Here is a 16,501-nt window from a genome sequence, read left to right on the forward strand (position 1 = left end):
ATGAAATACGAGGGTGGATTGATAAGTTTCCGGCCTGACCAAGAAAAACAAGGTTTTTAAAAATTTTTTTTTTTATTTCTCAACATAATCTCCTCCAAAGCTGGANCGAATTATTTAAAGTACCTACCATAAGATAGCCAATGTATAATCATCCTTATAATTATAAAAATATTTTTAGATTCATATCAATTTCGAATTCATACGACTTCTTACTTTTGCATATTTTATTCAATTCCTAAAACTATCCTAGTTAGAAGTAGATATATACATGTTATAGTTAAAACCAGTTTTCAGCCAATGCTAGTTTTGACTAGTGAAAACTATTTTTCAGAAACTTTTTCCGTCAAATCTAGTTTTTACTAGTCAAAACTTATTTTTTTCAGTAAAGACTAGTTTTGACTAGGAAATTGTAGTTATAAGAAGTTCTGTTGCCAGTTAAAAAAAAATTATTGGATTTTATCTTATTAGTAAAATACGAAAAAGTAAAAATAAGTTGCATTATACAGTGCAATGAAGCAAAAAATCATATACAATAAAGCTTTACTAATCAAAATCATTCATCTGTGCAATTTTTAGTAGTGAAAACTAGTTTTCACAAATCCCTTCCGTCAAAACGGGTTTTAACTATAACATATACAATTACACGGAGAGAAACTTCTGAGAAACATGATTTTCATAAAAATAAAGTTTTAGAGTTTTACTTTAAAGTCACTTGACTACGTCAAATGCGTGCCTATGTTTTACAAAGGAAACTGTTTCCAAAATATTCGTAATGTATTTAGCATTTCAATACAGTAAATGTTACTGCCTGAAATTGACATAAAAGAAAGCTGTTAATAATTCACAAACGTCAGAAAATGATGAAATTGAAATTGCTTTAGCCTAGAATATAAACGAAAATCGTTTTTGTCGTGTAATCGAAAATTGCGCGCTTGGCGTTTTTTAATAAGGTCCCGTGGGAGCTAAGATTCCACGATTAAGATGCAAGCAAAATGAACATTTTTCGAAGATAACGTATGTACATAGGTATTATTCAAATACCATGCAAATTTATCCTGGCGAAAACGAGCTGAATTATTGATTGCCAATATCAACTCATGCGTAAACTCGTAATATAATAATATCACGTAATATCAAATATGTTCTACATAGTGATTGGAATATGCAATTTTAACCAAACCAAGCAACAAAAGTTTTGACGCGAATTTCGTAATTAACTTTCATCGCCAAAAAATGGTATAATCCAATTACCATTGCCGAGAGTTTATTCAAGTAGGCCATGTTGAAAAAATATCTATACAATTTTAGTTAACTGAATGCGAAAAGCGACAATTGTAAACATACTTAAAGGACATAATATATCCCATGTAACAACCCGAGTAAAAATTATTCTTTTCAATTCCACTACCGAATTACAACCAAACTACCTCCATAAAATTCTCCAAAATATGACCGAAAAAGGTCCGTTTGCAGGACAAAACCGCCGATTGTCTACGAAATGAGCACTGAAACAGCACCGCATTTAGTACAAAACGACCAAAAAGCTACTGAAATACCACCGAAAGAGCGACGTATTTATACTAAAAAAGCAACGAAACAGCACTAAATTTCTTTACTTTCGTAAATTTCATCTCGGTTCAGAACTGCTTAATGTCTTCTTTTAATGCGATTACTTAAAATATATTTCGGACAATGGAACTTTTCTTTTTATTAGCCTTCGATAGGGCTACAGTTAAATCATTCAGGCAAATCATAACTTTTTTACCGGGATGAAGCCCTATCTGTAAGTGTTTTATCGTGAAACTGGGTCCAAAAGAAATTAATTGTGGAAAATAAAACAATGAAGGTGTTAAACGAGCTTTAACTTTTCTGTTTATAAAAAAGGAAAAACAAGACATCCATTCTACTACATGTTACTCTTACTACTGACTAGAAAACTAAAAATACCAAATGTAACTTATTCATTTTTCCACCACTATTGGTAAATTAGATTAAACAAAAAATACAATGCTGTTGGGCAAGAAATCAGCAACCCTCAGCGCGACACTTTGCCTTTGATCTCGACACCGCTCCTTTCAAATAAAAACAAAATAAAACATGCGACAAAATACCTTTTATTTACGGTAAGTTGCGGTGCTGTTTAAGGGCTCTTTCGGTTCTTTTTTAATGTGGTGCTAGTTTGGAGCTGTTTTAGAGTTTCAAGAGGTAGTATTTTGGCTATAATTTTAGAATTTAAATTTTCGTCTTATTTGTAGGACCCATTTCGGTGGTAATTTGGGTCATTTCAGATATTTGGAGGCGATTCGGTGGTGTTATAGTTCTTTTTATTTTTACTCGGGAATCTATCGAACAATGAAGAAATGTGAAGAGGTCATACCTTGATTGAATATACCAAAAAGGAGAAGACCTCGGGTCTTGACTGATGCAAGACAGCGCCAAACGGAAGGAAACTGCAAACTGCGTAGTAAACGCCATCTGTAGCACGATGCTATATTTTAGGATTACGAAGGTATGCTCCAACAAGGTCCACTTGTGTGGATATCTACTTGCTGAAAACGAATCCCGGCGTAGCTGACCTCAACGTAATAGGCACGTTAGCTTAATCGAATAAAATAATTCGAAGTGGTCTGTATTCTGTCGAAACTGCCAGACGCGGATCGCGATTTCGATCTTTTTGGATCTCTTCAGCGCGTCGCAGGCAGCTCCGACAAAACACAGACCAACTTTTACCTGCTGTCTCAACAGTGCGTTTTAGAAAATACTACAAATAGCGCAGCTTTTTTATATATATATTGTTAATAGAAGAGTAGGTATGATATGAAAATTAATAAAAATAGAACAAAGATATTAAGGTGGTGTTAGAACTAATGTAAAAATAGGACACAATAAACTTGAAGAAATCGTTTATTTTCTACACTTATAACAAAGAAAAACGTAGGATCGGGTCACTTTTAACAAAAACAAATCACTTTTGTGCTCGAAAACGATTAATTTGGTCACTGAAAACGATTATTAAAGATGTATGGGTGTGAAATATAAACTGTGGGCGATATGGATAAAATAAAGTTTAGAAATGTTTGAGATTTGGTATTATATTAAAATGTTAAGAATACTGTGGATAGAAAAGATTATAAATGAGCAAGTATCAAAAAGAGTCAACGTTATGGAAATCAATTACAAAAAGTCGAGATAGGCTGATAGGATACCTTCTCAGGCTTGCAAGCCTCGATCGATACATGTCACTAGCAGAAACAGGAGTTAAGAGGGGTAGAAGTAGTGTTCGCAAATAGTTAAAAATGTACAGGTCGGACGAAGGAAGCTGGCGAGCGGTCGCGCAGGTACTTGCCCATTTATGACCTATTTGGGTAAGTCATTTGGAACCGATACATAAATAAGCTTTTAGTAGGCGTAAATTATAGTATTAATACAGATAGAACAGTAGCGTACTAGAAAATAATGTAGAAACCATACTTATCTAAAAGAAAAAATAAACCTATTGCTTTTGTTTTATAGTTAGTTTTTACATTCACTGTCATCATGGGAATGTCTATTACTGTCACCAACATCAACAATTAGTTCTTTTGTTTGTTTGTCTATTACTTGCTCACTGATCCCTGTTTTTAAATATTTAATCTACGTCCCTGATAGGAATACTGAAGAATGAGGGCTGCAATCTTTATACCTAAAACTGCCTACTTTTGCCACCGCGCATCCACGTCATTTTAAAATTTCCGCCAGCTTGCAGCGTCAGGCTCCACTTTTCGAGAAATGCGAAAATTGACTCAAGATAAGGTCAAGTAGAGGTGTATGTCCAACCAGTTTTCGAACTGAAGACTTTTTGATGATAATTTGTTGGTTTGAAGGACCCTCACCCTCTGATAATTCGGTAGTAAACGTTTCTAAATTCTTTGCGGTCACTTCCAAAATAATATTTCCACTCAATTTCCTGCAGGTAATCATGACGCCGTGTTGGAATGCGCTTGTTGGCGAACAATCGTATGCAGCACTGACTCACGCACATCGAAGTGAAATTTATCCCCTTCACGTCTAAAAGGTCTGCGATAAGTCCGAAAGAATTTTAATGACACTCTGAAAACGTTTCAAATTAGAAAGCCTCGTGACGAAAAAGTCGACACAAAACGAAAGAGCGGAACTCGAACTAAACAAATCCATTCATAATAAAGTTGAGGGTACTAAAATGTTCTGCTACTACAAACGCATTGTGAATAAATACAAAGGAAATTGTTTTCAAGAAGGAGTAAGTCACTCGATTCCTTCACAATAGTCTACCGTTTTTATCTGAAAACGTAGCAATAAATTTGTAGTTTGTTAGAAATTTGTAAAAGATTATACGTAACTTGCGTAACAATGAATCCAGCTAAAGATCACTTTTGATCGTTTAATTTTTTAAGGTATTGAATTGTTTCGACTTTTGCATAATAAAAATCCATATTAAATACAAATAAAAAACAAATATTTGTAGCACCTAATATATTTCAGTAACTAACGCAGTCATTTTAGTCAGTAGTTAATACTCAATATTATGGCGAAACGTATGTTACTAAGTAAAAAGTTTGTGAAAATCTAAGTATTCCTTTGTTTGTATTTTTTATGACACTCTTTAAAAATGCCATTAAAATTAATTAATCCTAAAATGTAGATAGAACCCTCATATCTTACTATTACTCCAATTTGATCTCATCTGTGACTCATCCAAATGGGTTATTGTACAAATCTATAGCATTTATTTATACATTAATCTGCATATCATGATCATAAGGTCGCCAGTCCTAAGACTGGTTGGACAAGCACCTTCACCCTTTCCTATCCTGAGATAATCTTGGTATTTCCCCAAAACTAGAACATCCCACATCCTTAACTATTTGCGAACAGTACTCTAATCTAGGTCTACCTCTACTCCTCTTAACTCCTGTTTCTGCTTCTAAGATGTCTCTGATTATTTCTTATTGACTTCCATAAAGTCCTCTGTTCTCCTATTCTTTCTAATACTTCTTCATTTCTAATTTTCTCTATCCACAATATCCTCATCATCCATCTGCAGCACCACATTTCGAACGCTTCTAACAGTTTTTTTATTCCTCCGCATCCACTGTCCATGTTTCGCATACACCTTAAAAATCTTTTTCGAATTTCTAGATAAACCGTAGAAGTGACTTCTTTTTATTGAAGGCAACTCGACCCTGCGCTATCCTCTCCTTTATATCCCTGCTACTCCTTCCGTCCTGACTTATCTGACTTCCTAGGTAGCTTAAATCGGCCACTTCTTCTAATTTTCCGTTTCCTATAATTCGCTTTTTCCCTGCTTTTTTTTTCCTTTGCATACAAGTATTTTTGTTTTACTTTTATTAATTTTCATACAATACCGTTTTGTCAAAACCGCTTCCATTTTATTTAAAGCTATCTCTAACTTCTCCTTGCTAAATGCTAATATTGCTATATTATCTGAAAATCTACTAATACTAATCTTTTAATCCTGTATATCTATCCATACAGGACCTATAAGAGAAGGAAATCAAGTTCCGTAATTTATAGTGTTTAGTTACTAACTGAATTTCACCTAAAATCGAACTCTGAAGATTAGACAGTCGATAACTTTAGAAACAATCGAGGCAATTAAGACTGGGAAACTAATTAGTTTTCAAGTGTTTAGCGTTATACTTGAAAGTACGGTAATTTTATAATTTTTGTGACACAAAAATCGCAACGACCATTACTTCATGATAAATTAGTTTAGAAGTAAATGCATAATTAATTATATGAATTTTTCAATAATAATGTACCTAACTGTTCATTTACTATTATGGGATACAGTTTCATACTTACTAGATCACGTAATCATAATAAGATATTTCATGATAATATTCCTAACGTATTAATAAAAAGCTAATTTTAATTAGTAAAACGACCATCTACATCAGACCTGCTTCTCACAAAGAACTAAAGGAAGAGTAGTTTTATTTAAATAAACCGTTGACTGCTGATTACTTCTTGTAACCTAATTCTCCTGGATAATGCTTAGAAAAAAGCACACTTGGACTTGAACTATAGATTTTCCATTTCTTCTGTAACATTTACCTTGTAGCGACGTGAATTATTTTAGATAACTTTTGACTGTACGACATTGATGAAACCCAAAAAATATTTAGGAATGGGAAGATAGGGATTAATAAATTAGCTGTTCCGTGTGGACACATTTGAGAACCCTATAAAACAAATGCTTTTTTCTAAAATATATATAGAGTACCTACTACAATGACAAACACGCAATTTTGGCTTAAAAGAAATATTAGAGCAATGTAAGAGGTCATTTTAGCTTTACAGGTAACAATAGAGAAAATAATATAGGATTTGTAGATTTAGAAAAAGTTTTTGACAATGTTAAATGGGACAATATGTTAAATTTACAAAAAAATGTAGGGATGAGATACAGAGATAAAAGAGTGATATGTTGGTATAAAGAGCAACAAGCAGATATGAAACTTGAGCAGCAACGAAGAAAAGTAGTTATTCTGAAGAGGGTCACACAGGGATGCACACTATCACCAGCTACTTTTTAATCCAAGGCATGCATTTCACGCATTTCATGCAAGACACGCCAAACATCATAAAAGACAAGTCAACTTTAGTGATAGATATACAGGGGCAAAGATTAGTATGCTTAGATTTGTAGCTGATGTATCAGCATTAATATCTGGTAAGAAGGAGTTAGAGAGATAGCGTTAAATAAGATGAGTGCGATATTGATAAAACGGTATGATAAGAAATTAAATAAAAGTAAATCAACAATATTGGTATGCAAGTATGCAAGGTCATTAGGGTTATATTAGAAGCAGAAACAGGAATTATGAAGAATAGATGTAGACCAACTGGTCTTAGGACCTACAACCCATTAATTTAAGTTTGTAAAAGGAAATCTTCTAATGCATGGGGCTTTGCCGACTCTAGTTGAAAAATACATGTTATTAATATCTTTTTTCTTTTTCTGTGTTTATGATACCTGAATAAAATTTAAACAATAGCATACTCAACACCAAGTGTTTATTTGTAGCGACAGAAATTGTAATAATCCAAGAACTACTGAGTTTCGAATTCACTTTAGCTTTTAAGTGAAGAACAGAATTAATGTTATTTGAAGCGTAAAGCTCTCTAGGGCAATTAAGTTACTTTTACAATGTAAAAGTGCTTACATACGTTCACTCGCAATAATTACTATGAATGTTCTGTCGGAATAACGGGTCAAAGTAGCTTAATTAAAGGGTAGTGCTTGTTACCTTCTAAATAATCTTCTTAAAAGGAATTAGCAACTGCTTTTATCCTTAGTGTCTCGTTTGAAATTTTAGCAGAAGGAACGGTTTTATAAAACATTAAACGAACAGATTTTTCCCTATACAACATAAGGTAAAATCTCTACCAAAACACATTTCTTTCCGAAATGTCTTCTTTATAAATANAATACACTTACATGTATTTTTCTTTGCAGATGTTATTAGGAACAATAGTCTCATTCACCAGTATTCTTTTGGAATTGAGCTTTGCTTCACCGTTTTACAGTATGCAACCGGCTCATATTGTTGCTAATATAGGTGAGTAAATTCAGCATGATTCTCTACCAAAACACATTTCTTTCCGAAATGTCTTCTTTATAAATTTAAATTTAATTAAAAAAAATACCTAACGAATACGAATTCAGCCACTGTATATTGCTAATTCCGCGCCATTCACTAACTAGTAATCAAGGTCCTAATTTCATACTGGTAGAGAAAAAAGTTTCTTTTTTGATTTGTTATTTCAAATGTAAAATACAAAATAGATTTCCCTTTTGTATTTTAAATGCTAAATGCAAAATACGTATTTTACAAATACTTTTTTTAAGTTAATACTTTTTGGTAGTAGGTACCTAATACCTATTTAAATTTCTACATTTACATAAGTAGGTATAAAATAGTTGTAGGTATTTTCTCATTTTTAAAATGATGGAGTTTTTTTTAGACTAAAAGTAGTGTTTACATTATATCACCAGCTGGGAAGATTGACTATGATTTATAGTTTTCTGTTTGAAGTGAATGTGATATAGTTTTTCTATCTTTATATTATAGTTTCTTCAGTTCAGCAACAAATAATTGTTCTATATGCTTCATCATTTGCCTTTGTCATCCGTTTTAATTGGAAAAAAGACATTGATGTCAAAATAGTTTGTTTACCGGAAAAAATATGAAAGCCAAAATAGGGTTGCAAATAATTTTATTAATGTAAAATCAACATCAATTTATCAAATTATATCAAAATATTTACAACCCCATTTTGTTTCCGATCTTTTACACTTTGTAATAAGAGAAAGAAATGGAAACCATAGTTCTATCAGCTTTGGGTTCATCCAATAAGTTAAGTTTCTCGATTTTTTTTTAAGAATTTTGTATTACACGTATTTTGTAGCACACAACAATATCTTGTACTTTTCAGTTTTATACACCTGGCGTATATCAATTCGATATTGTTTTGAGGGCTGTTTTGTCGTAATTTATAGAATTTCGTAGTTCGTTGCTAAAGAAAGGATAAGTGGTGATTTGGCAGGTGTTGATATCAATTTGGAACTTCAATATTCCACGGACCATGACATTTAGCCTGGAAAACAATATCGATCTAATATTTTAGATTATCCATTTGCAAAGAGTTTAAAATTTTTTGGGCTCTCTTCAATTAAAGAATTAGAAGACATTCATGGAATGCCTCTTTGTCCTCTTTTTAATCTTCTAATACCTTCAATGGCCAATGTGGCCAACTATAAATTCATCATTTTATATAGTTTGATAAGTGATACTAGCAAAACTATTAACAGCAAAAGTGCATTTTGCATTTTACAAATGGAAAATACTTTTAGAAAAGTACTTTAAATAAAATACAACATGCTTTTCTCAAAAAAGTATTTAAATGCAAGATAAAAATAGGTATTTTTTATTTTGTATTTGCATTTCAAATGCAAGTATTTCCAGTGCCTGCTGCATGCTCCAAAAAATCAGTTGGTTACATACTCGACTAATTAAATTATTAAACAGCTAACTGATTTATCAAAACACAAATACACCAACTTTATACCGTATCTATATCTTCGACTAAAAGATATCTATGTACCATTATTTTCACAAGATCTTGAAAAACAAAGCACGTAATTGAAATAATTATTATACCAATGATAAACGATCTAACCGGTTGTTGAACTAATCCAATTTGAATGTTCAATTATCCTTCTAAAGCTTGAAATGCAAATTAAGTAACAAACATTTGTGAGACAAATAACTGCAATTATTTAACTCCCGTTCTGCCTGGTAGAAATTTTTGAAATATTACGTTTTATAATTTGTTTTCACAAAAAAATACCTAAAAATTAAATTAAAATAAAGCACGAAAGTTTATATAAACAACATTCAGCCCTACTTTTAGATTAGTTACTTTTATGTGTTTGATCTGCCGAACACAATAGCAAGTCTCAATATATTACACTTAAAGAGAGTTTTGAATTCAACATAATTAGACCACCTATTAGTTTATAAAATAAGATAGAAATTTCTCACCTACTTTCTTTTATATTTGCAGCTACATTCGCATTTAGAATAAGATATGGTGAAACAGATTTATTTTGAAAAGAAAGCTATCAATTATTACTATATACTTATTATTATTGGCCATTCTCTTCGCATTACTACGTTAAAACACCTAACACATTCCCTAATTGTAATTCCCTTCAATTAATGCATTTTCAGAAATAGTCAACAGTTTGGTCCAATGATGTTTAATGTACTCCTTTGATTTACCGTAAATTAGTTGAATAAGTCTTTGAACCTAACCTAACATAACCCAACCTAGCCAGAACATTTTGAGCTTTTATTGCAAAAGAGGTGGACTTTGTTCAATGGCTGAAAATGCACCTTCTGTCTATTGAAGTTTAGGTGATATAAATATTTCGAACACGTCATGTTAGAAGCTTTTAGTCGAAAATTTGAAATTTTGCATTATTTTTTTCGGAGGTTTCGTGAACACTCTCGCAAATTCTTCGCGATTTTATGAAATGTTTTCAGTAAATGTGCGGCGTGAAAATTTTGGAGAGACGTATTTGATTTTCTTGGCATAAGTATCCGCAAAAGGTAAAATACCTCTATGATAGAATAGAAATTTACCTTAATAAAAATACAATTATTCAGATTCTCATTTATCGACTAATGTTTACGTAACTTACATGCTTTTCTTTCTTTTGTGCTCGTACAATTATATAGTGCTGCCTGTAATTAACTTATTTAATTTATTTAATCTAAACGTTTGATAATCGCCAATGTTTACATTTTCCATCCATGTTGCTACAAAATTTTTATCGTACTACGCTATTCGGTAGACACCTGTGTTGTCAATTCACGCACAGGACCGGCTTCGGACTTTTTTAAAAAAAGATTTGCCCTTAACTACCCTGCTGAACTCACCGTACGATTGTTTATTGCATCCATTTTACAACTCGGCATTTTTTGTTTTATATCCTGTATAGATCATGGCTTGTTTTCGTAACATCATACGTAAAAAAATCGATTTACATATAGCATATAACACGCAAAATGTACAATAATAAATACACTTACATGTATTTTTCTTTGCAGATGTTATTAGGAACAATAGTCTCATTCACCAGTATTCTTTTGGAATTGAGCTTTGCTTCACCGTTTTACAGTATGCAACCGGCTCATATTGTTGCTAATATAGGTGAGTAAATTCAGCATGATATAATTTAATCATTTTAATAAATATTATTCACTTACCCATACTGAGGGGTAATACTGTTGAACACTTTTAAAGGTACCATTTAAATAAACAGAATTTTGTAAATTTTCGGTAGCTAGGTATTTCATATCTTAAATTTTCATACATCATACACGAAAAATATGTCTGATTGTTACGTAACCTTTACAAAATCATTTTGATATTGATCTGAATACATCTGTTCTTAATAATCACACCATCAATCCTAAATTCTATTCGCGCCGCTGCTCAGTAGTAAAAAAAAGATACTACTGAAGGTAATCAAATGTGACTGGAGAATCGGAACAATTTTACAAAAAGGATCAAATAGATAAAATGAAAATAAAAAGAATAATAAAACGGCAGGCTTATTGGAAACAAACATTTTGTGTTGCCTGAAAAATCGTTTTATTAAAAAAAAAAAACGTTTTTCATGACAGTTTTATGCCATGTTAAGATAACCCTCGGAAACACATAAAAGTTTTGATAGTTTCTTTGTTGTTAAAACAAATAAGATAAAGGCATTGTTGTTATCTACGTTTTTCATTTCGGTTTCTTAAATTATACTGCCAGTATTTATTTTTTTGTACAATATTCGTCGCGTATATTTTTTTACTAACACATGCGTATTACCTTCTAATTAAACAATTTTAATTTCTTTTACGCCTACAATTAGCTGTCATAATCTTTACAATGACTTAATTATAATCCTTTAGAAATTTTAATTTATTTTCTTGAATACAATTCAGCATTTTTCTTTTTTATTTAAAACATCAAATTCAGATCGCAATTCTTTCACTTCACGAATCTGAATGACTTTTCATAACAAAAAATGGTTTTCATTTTGAACTTGTTGATATATACGATTTCAATTTGTTCGACTCAAAACCCAAAAAACTCACCTCTCATAATGTTTCCCGATGTTACGCCAGGCCAATCCCCGAGGGAGCAACCAATACGTGCTTTCCTGTTTGACAACTTCTGAAAAATAAAATAAAAAGCGTAAAAATATAATTATAGCATTTACATTCTTGTAATTGAATTTTGCGTTTCGTTGAGATTTTGTTTACTGTTGTGGATTTTTGTCACCCAGGCAAATAACGTACATTTAAAATTCAAAAATATTTTCACGTAAAACAGCAAACACACAAAAAGGGAAACTTCACTATCACTGACAACAGAAGTCGATTATTTCGTCCTTAACCCTTAACCGAGAGCGCGGCGTTTTTTACACCTCAGGTTCATTTTTAGCTATGAAAGTGCTTAAGTTTTTCACTCCTCGATGACAATTTCGTTTGTCTTATTGTTTTCTACATTAAATTTCTAAATATGATTATAATGTTTCGTATATTTTAAACATTATCAAACAGACTACTTTCTATATCAACATAAGAAATTATTAGCATCAACCACTTTACAGTATTAATTTATCGATTTTCTATTTGGGGTACATTTTCACCCCGTTAAGTTACTTGACTAACAATAAATAGCGATGTTAGTTGAGAGTTGGAATATTGTCTATGTTAAAGAGTTTCTAATTGCGTTAAGGGTGTTTCTTCCTAGATAAATTACTTCTTACATAAACATAAGAAACCATTGTTATCAATCATGATAAAGTATGTATTTACTTATTGATTTCTATTTGGAATAGATCTTAACCCTGCAATTTTACTTGTGCAACAAAAATAACGATTTTAGTTCAGGGTTACGTTACAATACGATGGTTTAGTTCCGATTACCAAATTTTCCAATTGGCTTTCTAATTTGCCAACTGCTTAATGTTACCTATTATTCCTGTTTCACTAAATATTATTTAGGACTGTTGTATAATATAAATGTGAAAGCAGAAGACATTCGATAATTTTTAATTTTGTGTAGTAACAGATTTAAAAAAATAAAAGGAAATTTAAAAAGTTTTTATAAAAAACAGGATTTTTGGTAATGTTTTGTTAGTAATTTTTGAATATTTAAGAATTAACTTTAAGTAAATGTTCAAAATTTTATAATTACACTATAAAACGAACGGTTTTATTTTTCTTTGGCCAAAAGTAAAAGACAAAAAATTCCACTGAGCTGTTTTACGGTTTTTGTTTACCCTTATCTAATCCATAATTTCTTTAACGCCGCCAATGGAAAGACACTGGTTTGGTAAATGAGTATTGAGTACCTGTAATGGCATGGCAAAGACATAAAATATTATTGATGATTGCGGTTGTAAACAAACTCTTCGTTAAATAAATGATGTCCTTTTTTATACCTATCACTGAGTTATAACAAAGGCTAAAGCTATAAAGTTACATGTCAGTGGAGCAACAAGGTCGCCTATCTCGATCTTTAAATATCTCTAGATCGATCGCGGAGGTTCATCAACCGATGGCTTGAGGTCATTAAAAGTCTATGAACGTTGAATTCGCTAAGGTACCAAGCTTTATAATTATCTTGATTATATTGATTTCGTTTTTAGATTCAAGTTAGGCCTGCATACATAAAAAAATTACAAAAGAAAGACATATAACTATAGGATTTATTTAGAATTATTTTAGAAAATTATTAATATGATGATCTTTGTTTTTTAGAGATTCACAAATCACAAGAAAGCAAGCTTCTTGGTTTTGAGATACTAAACAATGTGTCTTAAAAATGGGTGTTCAAACAGAAATGGTAGAAAGTCAGCGCGAATACTTATCACTACATAGTATAAAACAAAGTCGCTTTCCCGCTGTCTGTCCCTATGTATGCTTAAATCTTTAAAAGTACGCGACGGATTTTGATGCGTTTTTTTTTTAAAGATAGAGTGATTCAAGAGGAAGGTTTATATGTATAATACATGCATAATATAGTAGGGAAACACTGATAATTTTAGAGGTTTCTAATGGGATGTCGCATATAAACACATTTTTTGCGCTTACATTGCAAACGCTGGCTGAACCCTACGAGATAGATTAAAATAATGTACTACAATATTGTACATCTTAAAAGGGTCTACAAAAAAAGTCCGCGACGGTATATGTCTATCTCTTAGGGATAACCCACAATAACCATTTTTATCCTTTACTTTTTATGAGAAATAATGACTTATTTACGAAGCGATTGTAGGTAATACAGCATTAATTCTTATCCAATTAAGTACCTTAAATACATTGTGCATTTAATATAGATCAATATGGCTCTTTACAACATGTAATTTAAATGAATATTTTTATAGTTTATTATATATATTTGTTTTCATTCCGGTAATATATTAATGAACTATAATTTTTTTATTGATGATCAAGAATTTACACCACCAAACCGACTCATTATTTAATCGATTTCAATGTATTTAGATTGCGAGTGGAAAATTAGTTTGTCTCTGTATTTCAACCATGTGTTATCCAAACATAGGAACAAAGAACACTTACTCCGAGCCTATTCTTTTAGATCCGTTCTCTCAGACTGTGGAATTGTTTTTTATATTTAATGTTGAAATCTAGTAAAGAATTGAAAATTTCAAATACAGAAAACGTTTTGCTCTAAAAAACAGTTTAACTTATAATTCCACCGCAAGTAATAATTTTTCGTTTAGTCTTCATATTAGGTCTTGGTCTTGCATATTCTGCCTCGGTTTTAGTCTTGGTATTGTTCGTTTAGTCTTGCTTTTGTTACATTGCTAGTATAAAGACAGTCTTGGTTTTGACCAAGACCAAGACTGCAAGGTGAAGACCCATTCTAGTCATCACTATTCATCACTTAAAAAAATTATGTTTATGTTTGTTGGAGTCGCAGCCACCTGGTTTTCGTTTTGAAGTTCTTGCCTTTGAGAAATGATGTGATTACTATAAAGTCGTAATGATAGAAAATGCAGTTGATTCACAGGTTATTATCACAGGTTCTCATACACCCCCCTGATAACTAATTTAGTATCTGGTAAGCGGTTAATATCTGGCGAGTGGTTCACTCCAGGCAATCGAAAGGCGATTTAATTTGGGATTGATAGGTGGTGCAGTGGAACAACACCGTATTCTCCACGGGCTTGTTTACGAGCTGAAGGGCCAGATCTCGGGAGAACGTGAATATTACGTGAATTTTCCGAGAACGTGACCCTCCTTCCAAACAGGAATAAGTCAGTAACGAACGGGGATCTCAATTTATGTCAACGATGCACACACTAACTTTATGAAACTGTTGTTTCTTAAAGCTGACCGATCACATTTTGAATTATGATCGAATCTCACAATCACACCGTTTTTCATAGACAAAAACTCTAAATGGCTGCCATACAAAAAATAGGTGACTGTTACCCCAACAATATAGGTTTCTTGGCGATGAATTCGCATTGACTTTCTACCATTTTGGTTCAAGCACTTCTTTTTGGGACACATTGTATAAACAAGCACAAAGAAAAGACATAAAAGTATCACTTTCGTTTGTCGTCATTAGACCGACTTAGAAGATAAACTCGCAATTATAAATATGAAGCGCCGCTTTTAGTCAAGGTCGCTTTTTCGTCTCAAGTATGAAACAAACTTTCAATTTAACCGTAGCAAAATCTATTTGTTGTCTGCATGCGACACCTTTACATGAAATAGCTCAATTTTCCACTATGTTCAAGACTTCAAATGTTCGCCGCAGTATGGAAATTATTTTCACAAATCTTATATCGCAATAAGGAATATTCTAGAATCCTTTCTAGCTAACCTTCTATTTTTACTTTATTTGAATTCGTCATGTTTGTAGAAGTTGAAAAATGAACAGGAAAGGTTGCGTGGGCGATGCTAGACGAAATGCACCAAGCAAACATACATAAGTAAGCACTACATCGAATACAGAAAATTGATATCATGAATAATGTAGCTGATGAAACTCTGCGAAAACGTAATTTTCTTGAATAAATTAGAGAAAAAAGACGTGATCCATAATATCAAGCTAGAAAATAAGAAGTAAAAATGTTAATTATATAGAATTTTCAAATTATTAATAATCTGAAATCCATCATCATCATCATCATCATCATAAGGTCATTAGTCCTAAGACTGGTTAGACACGCACCTCCACTCCTTCCTATCCTGAGCTAATCTCATTTCGCATTTCCCTAAAACTAGAACTTCACACATCCTCAACTATTTGCGAACAGTAATCTAATCTAGGTCTACCCCTACTCGTCTTAACTCCTGTTTCTGTCTCTAATGTGTCTCTGACTAGAACTTCATGCTTGAGAAGATGACCTACCAACCTATCTCGCCTATTTCTTAGGTTTAAGTTTAAGTTTAAGGAAGCGCTAAGATTAGCTCAGGATAAGAAAGAGTGGAGGTGCGTGTCCAACTAGTCTTAGGACTGACGACATTATGATGATGACGATTTAGTTAGAGTTAAAAAGTGGAGATTGTCACAAAGTGCATCATCATCATAAGGTCGTCAGTCCTAAGACTGGTTGAACACGCACCTCCATTCTTTCTTATCCTGAGCATTTCCGTAAAACTAAAACAACCCACCGCCTTAACTATTTGCGAACAGTAATCTAATGTAGGTTTACCTCTACTTCTCTTAACTCCTGTTTCTGCCTGTAATATGTCTCTGACTAGACCTTCATGCCTAAGAAGGTGTCCTACCAACCTATCTCGCCTATTTCTTATTGACTTCCATAGAGTTCTCTGTTCTCCTATTCTTTCTAATACATCTTCATTTCTAACCTTCTCTATCCATGGTATCCTCATCATTCGCC

At 32.2% G+C, this 16,501-nt stretch overlaps 2 protein-coding genes across 2 annotated transcripts in view; both read left to right on the plus strand.

Annotated features, from left to right (window-relative positions):
* The window catches only part of LOC108740469 (serine proteinase stubble), a gene marked incomplete at its 3' end in the record, with an annotated part of 52,718 nt that extends 47,446 nt beyond the window's left edge, over positions 1–5,272 (plus strand). The window contains exon 7 of the mRNA XM_018474796.2: positions 5,244–5,272. Within this exon, the coding sequence (XP_018330298.2) occupies positions 5,244–5,272 (29 nt within the window). The remainder of the gene's footprint in view (positions 1–5,243) is intronic.
* Positions 5,273–10,660: 5,388 nt separating this feature from the next.
* Positions 10,661–16,501, plus strand: part of LOC108740467 (serine proteinase stubble) — a 35,146-nt gene continuing 29,305 nt past the window's right edge. The window contains exon 1 of the mRNA XM_025981464.1: positions 10,661–10,764. Coding sequence (XP_025837249.1) covers positions 10,662–10,764 — 103 coding nt within the window. The 5' untranslated portion in view covers position 10,661. The remainder of the gene's footprint in view (positions 10,765–16,501) is intronic.

This window comes from Agrilus planipennis, unplaced genomic scaffold, assembly GCF_000699045.2.
Source record: "Agrilus planipennis isolate EAB-ADULT unplaced genomic scaffold, Apla_2.0 scaffold57, whole genome shotgun sequence".
In the NCBI taxonomy this organism is placed as follows: domain Eukaryota; kingdom Metazoa; phylum Arthropoda; class Insecta; order Coleoptera; family Buprestidae; genus Agrilus; species Agrilus planipennis.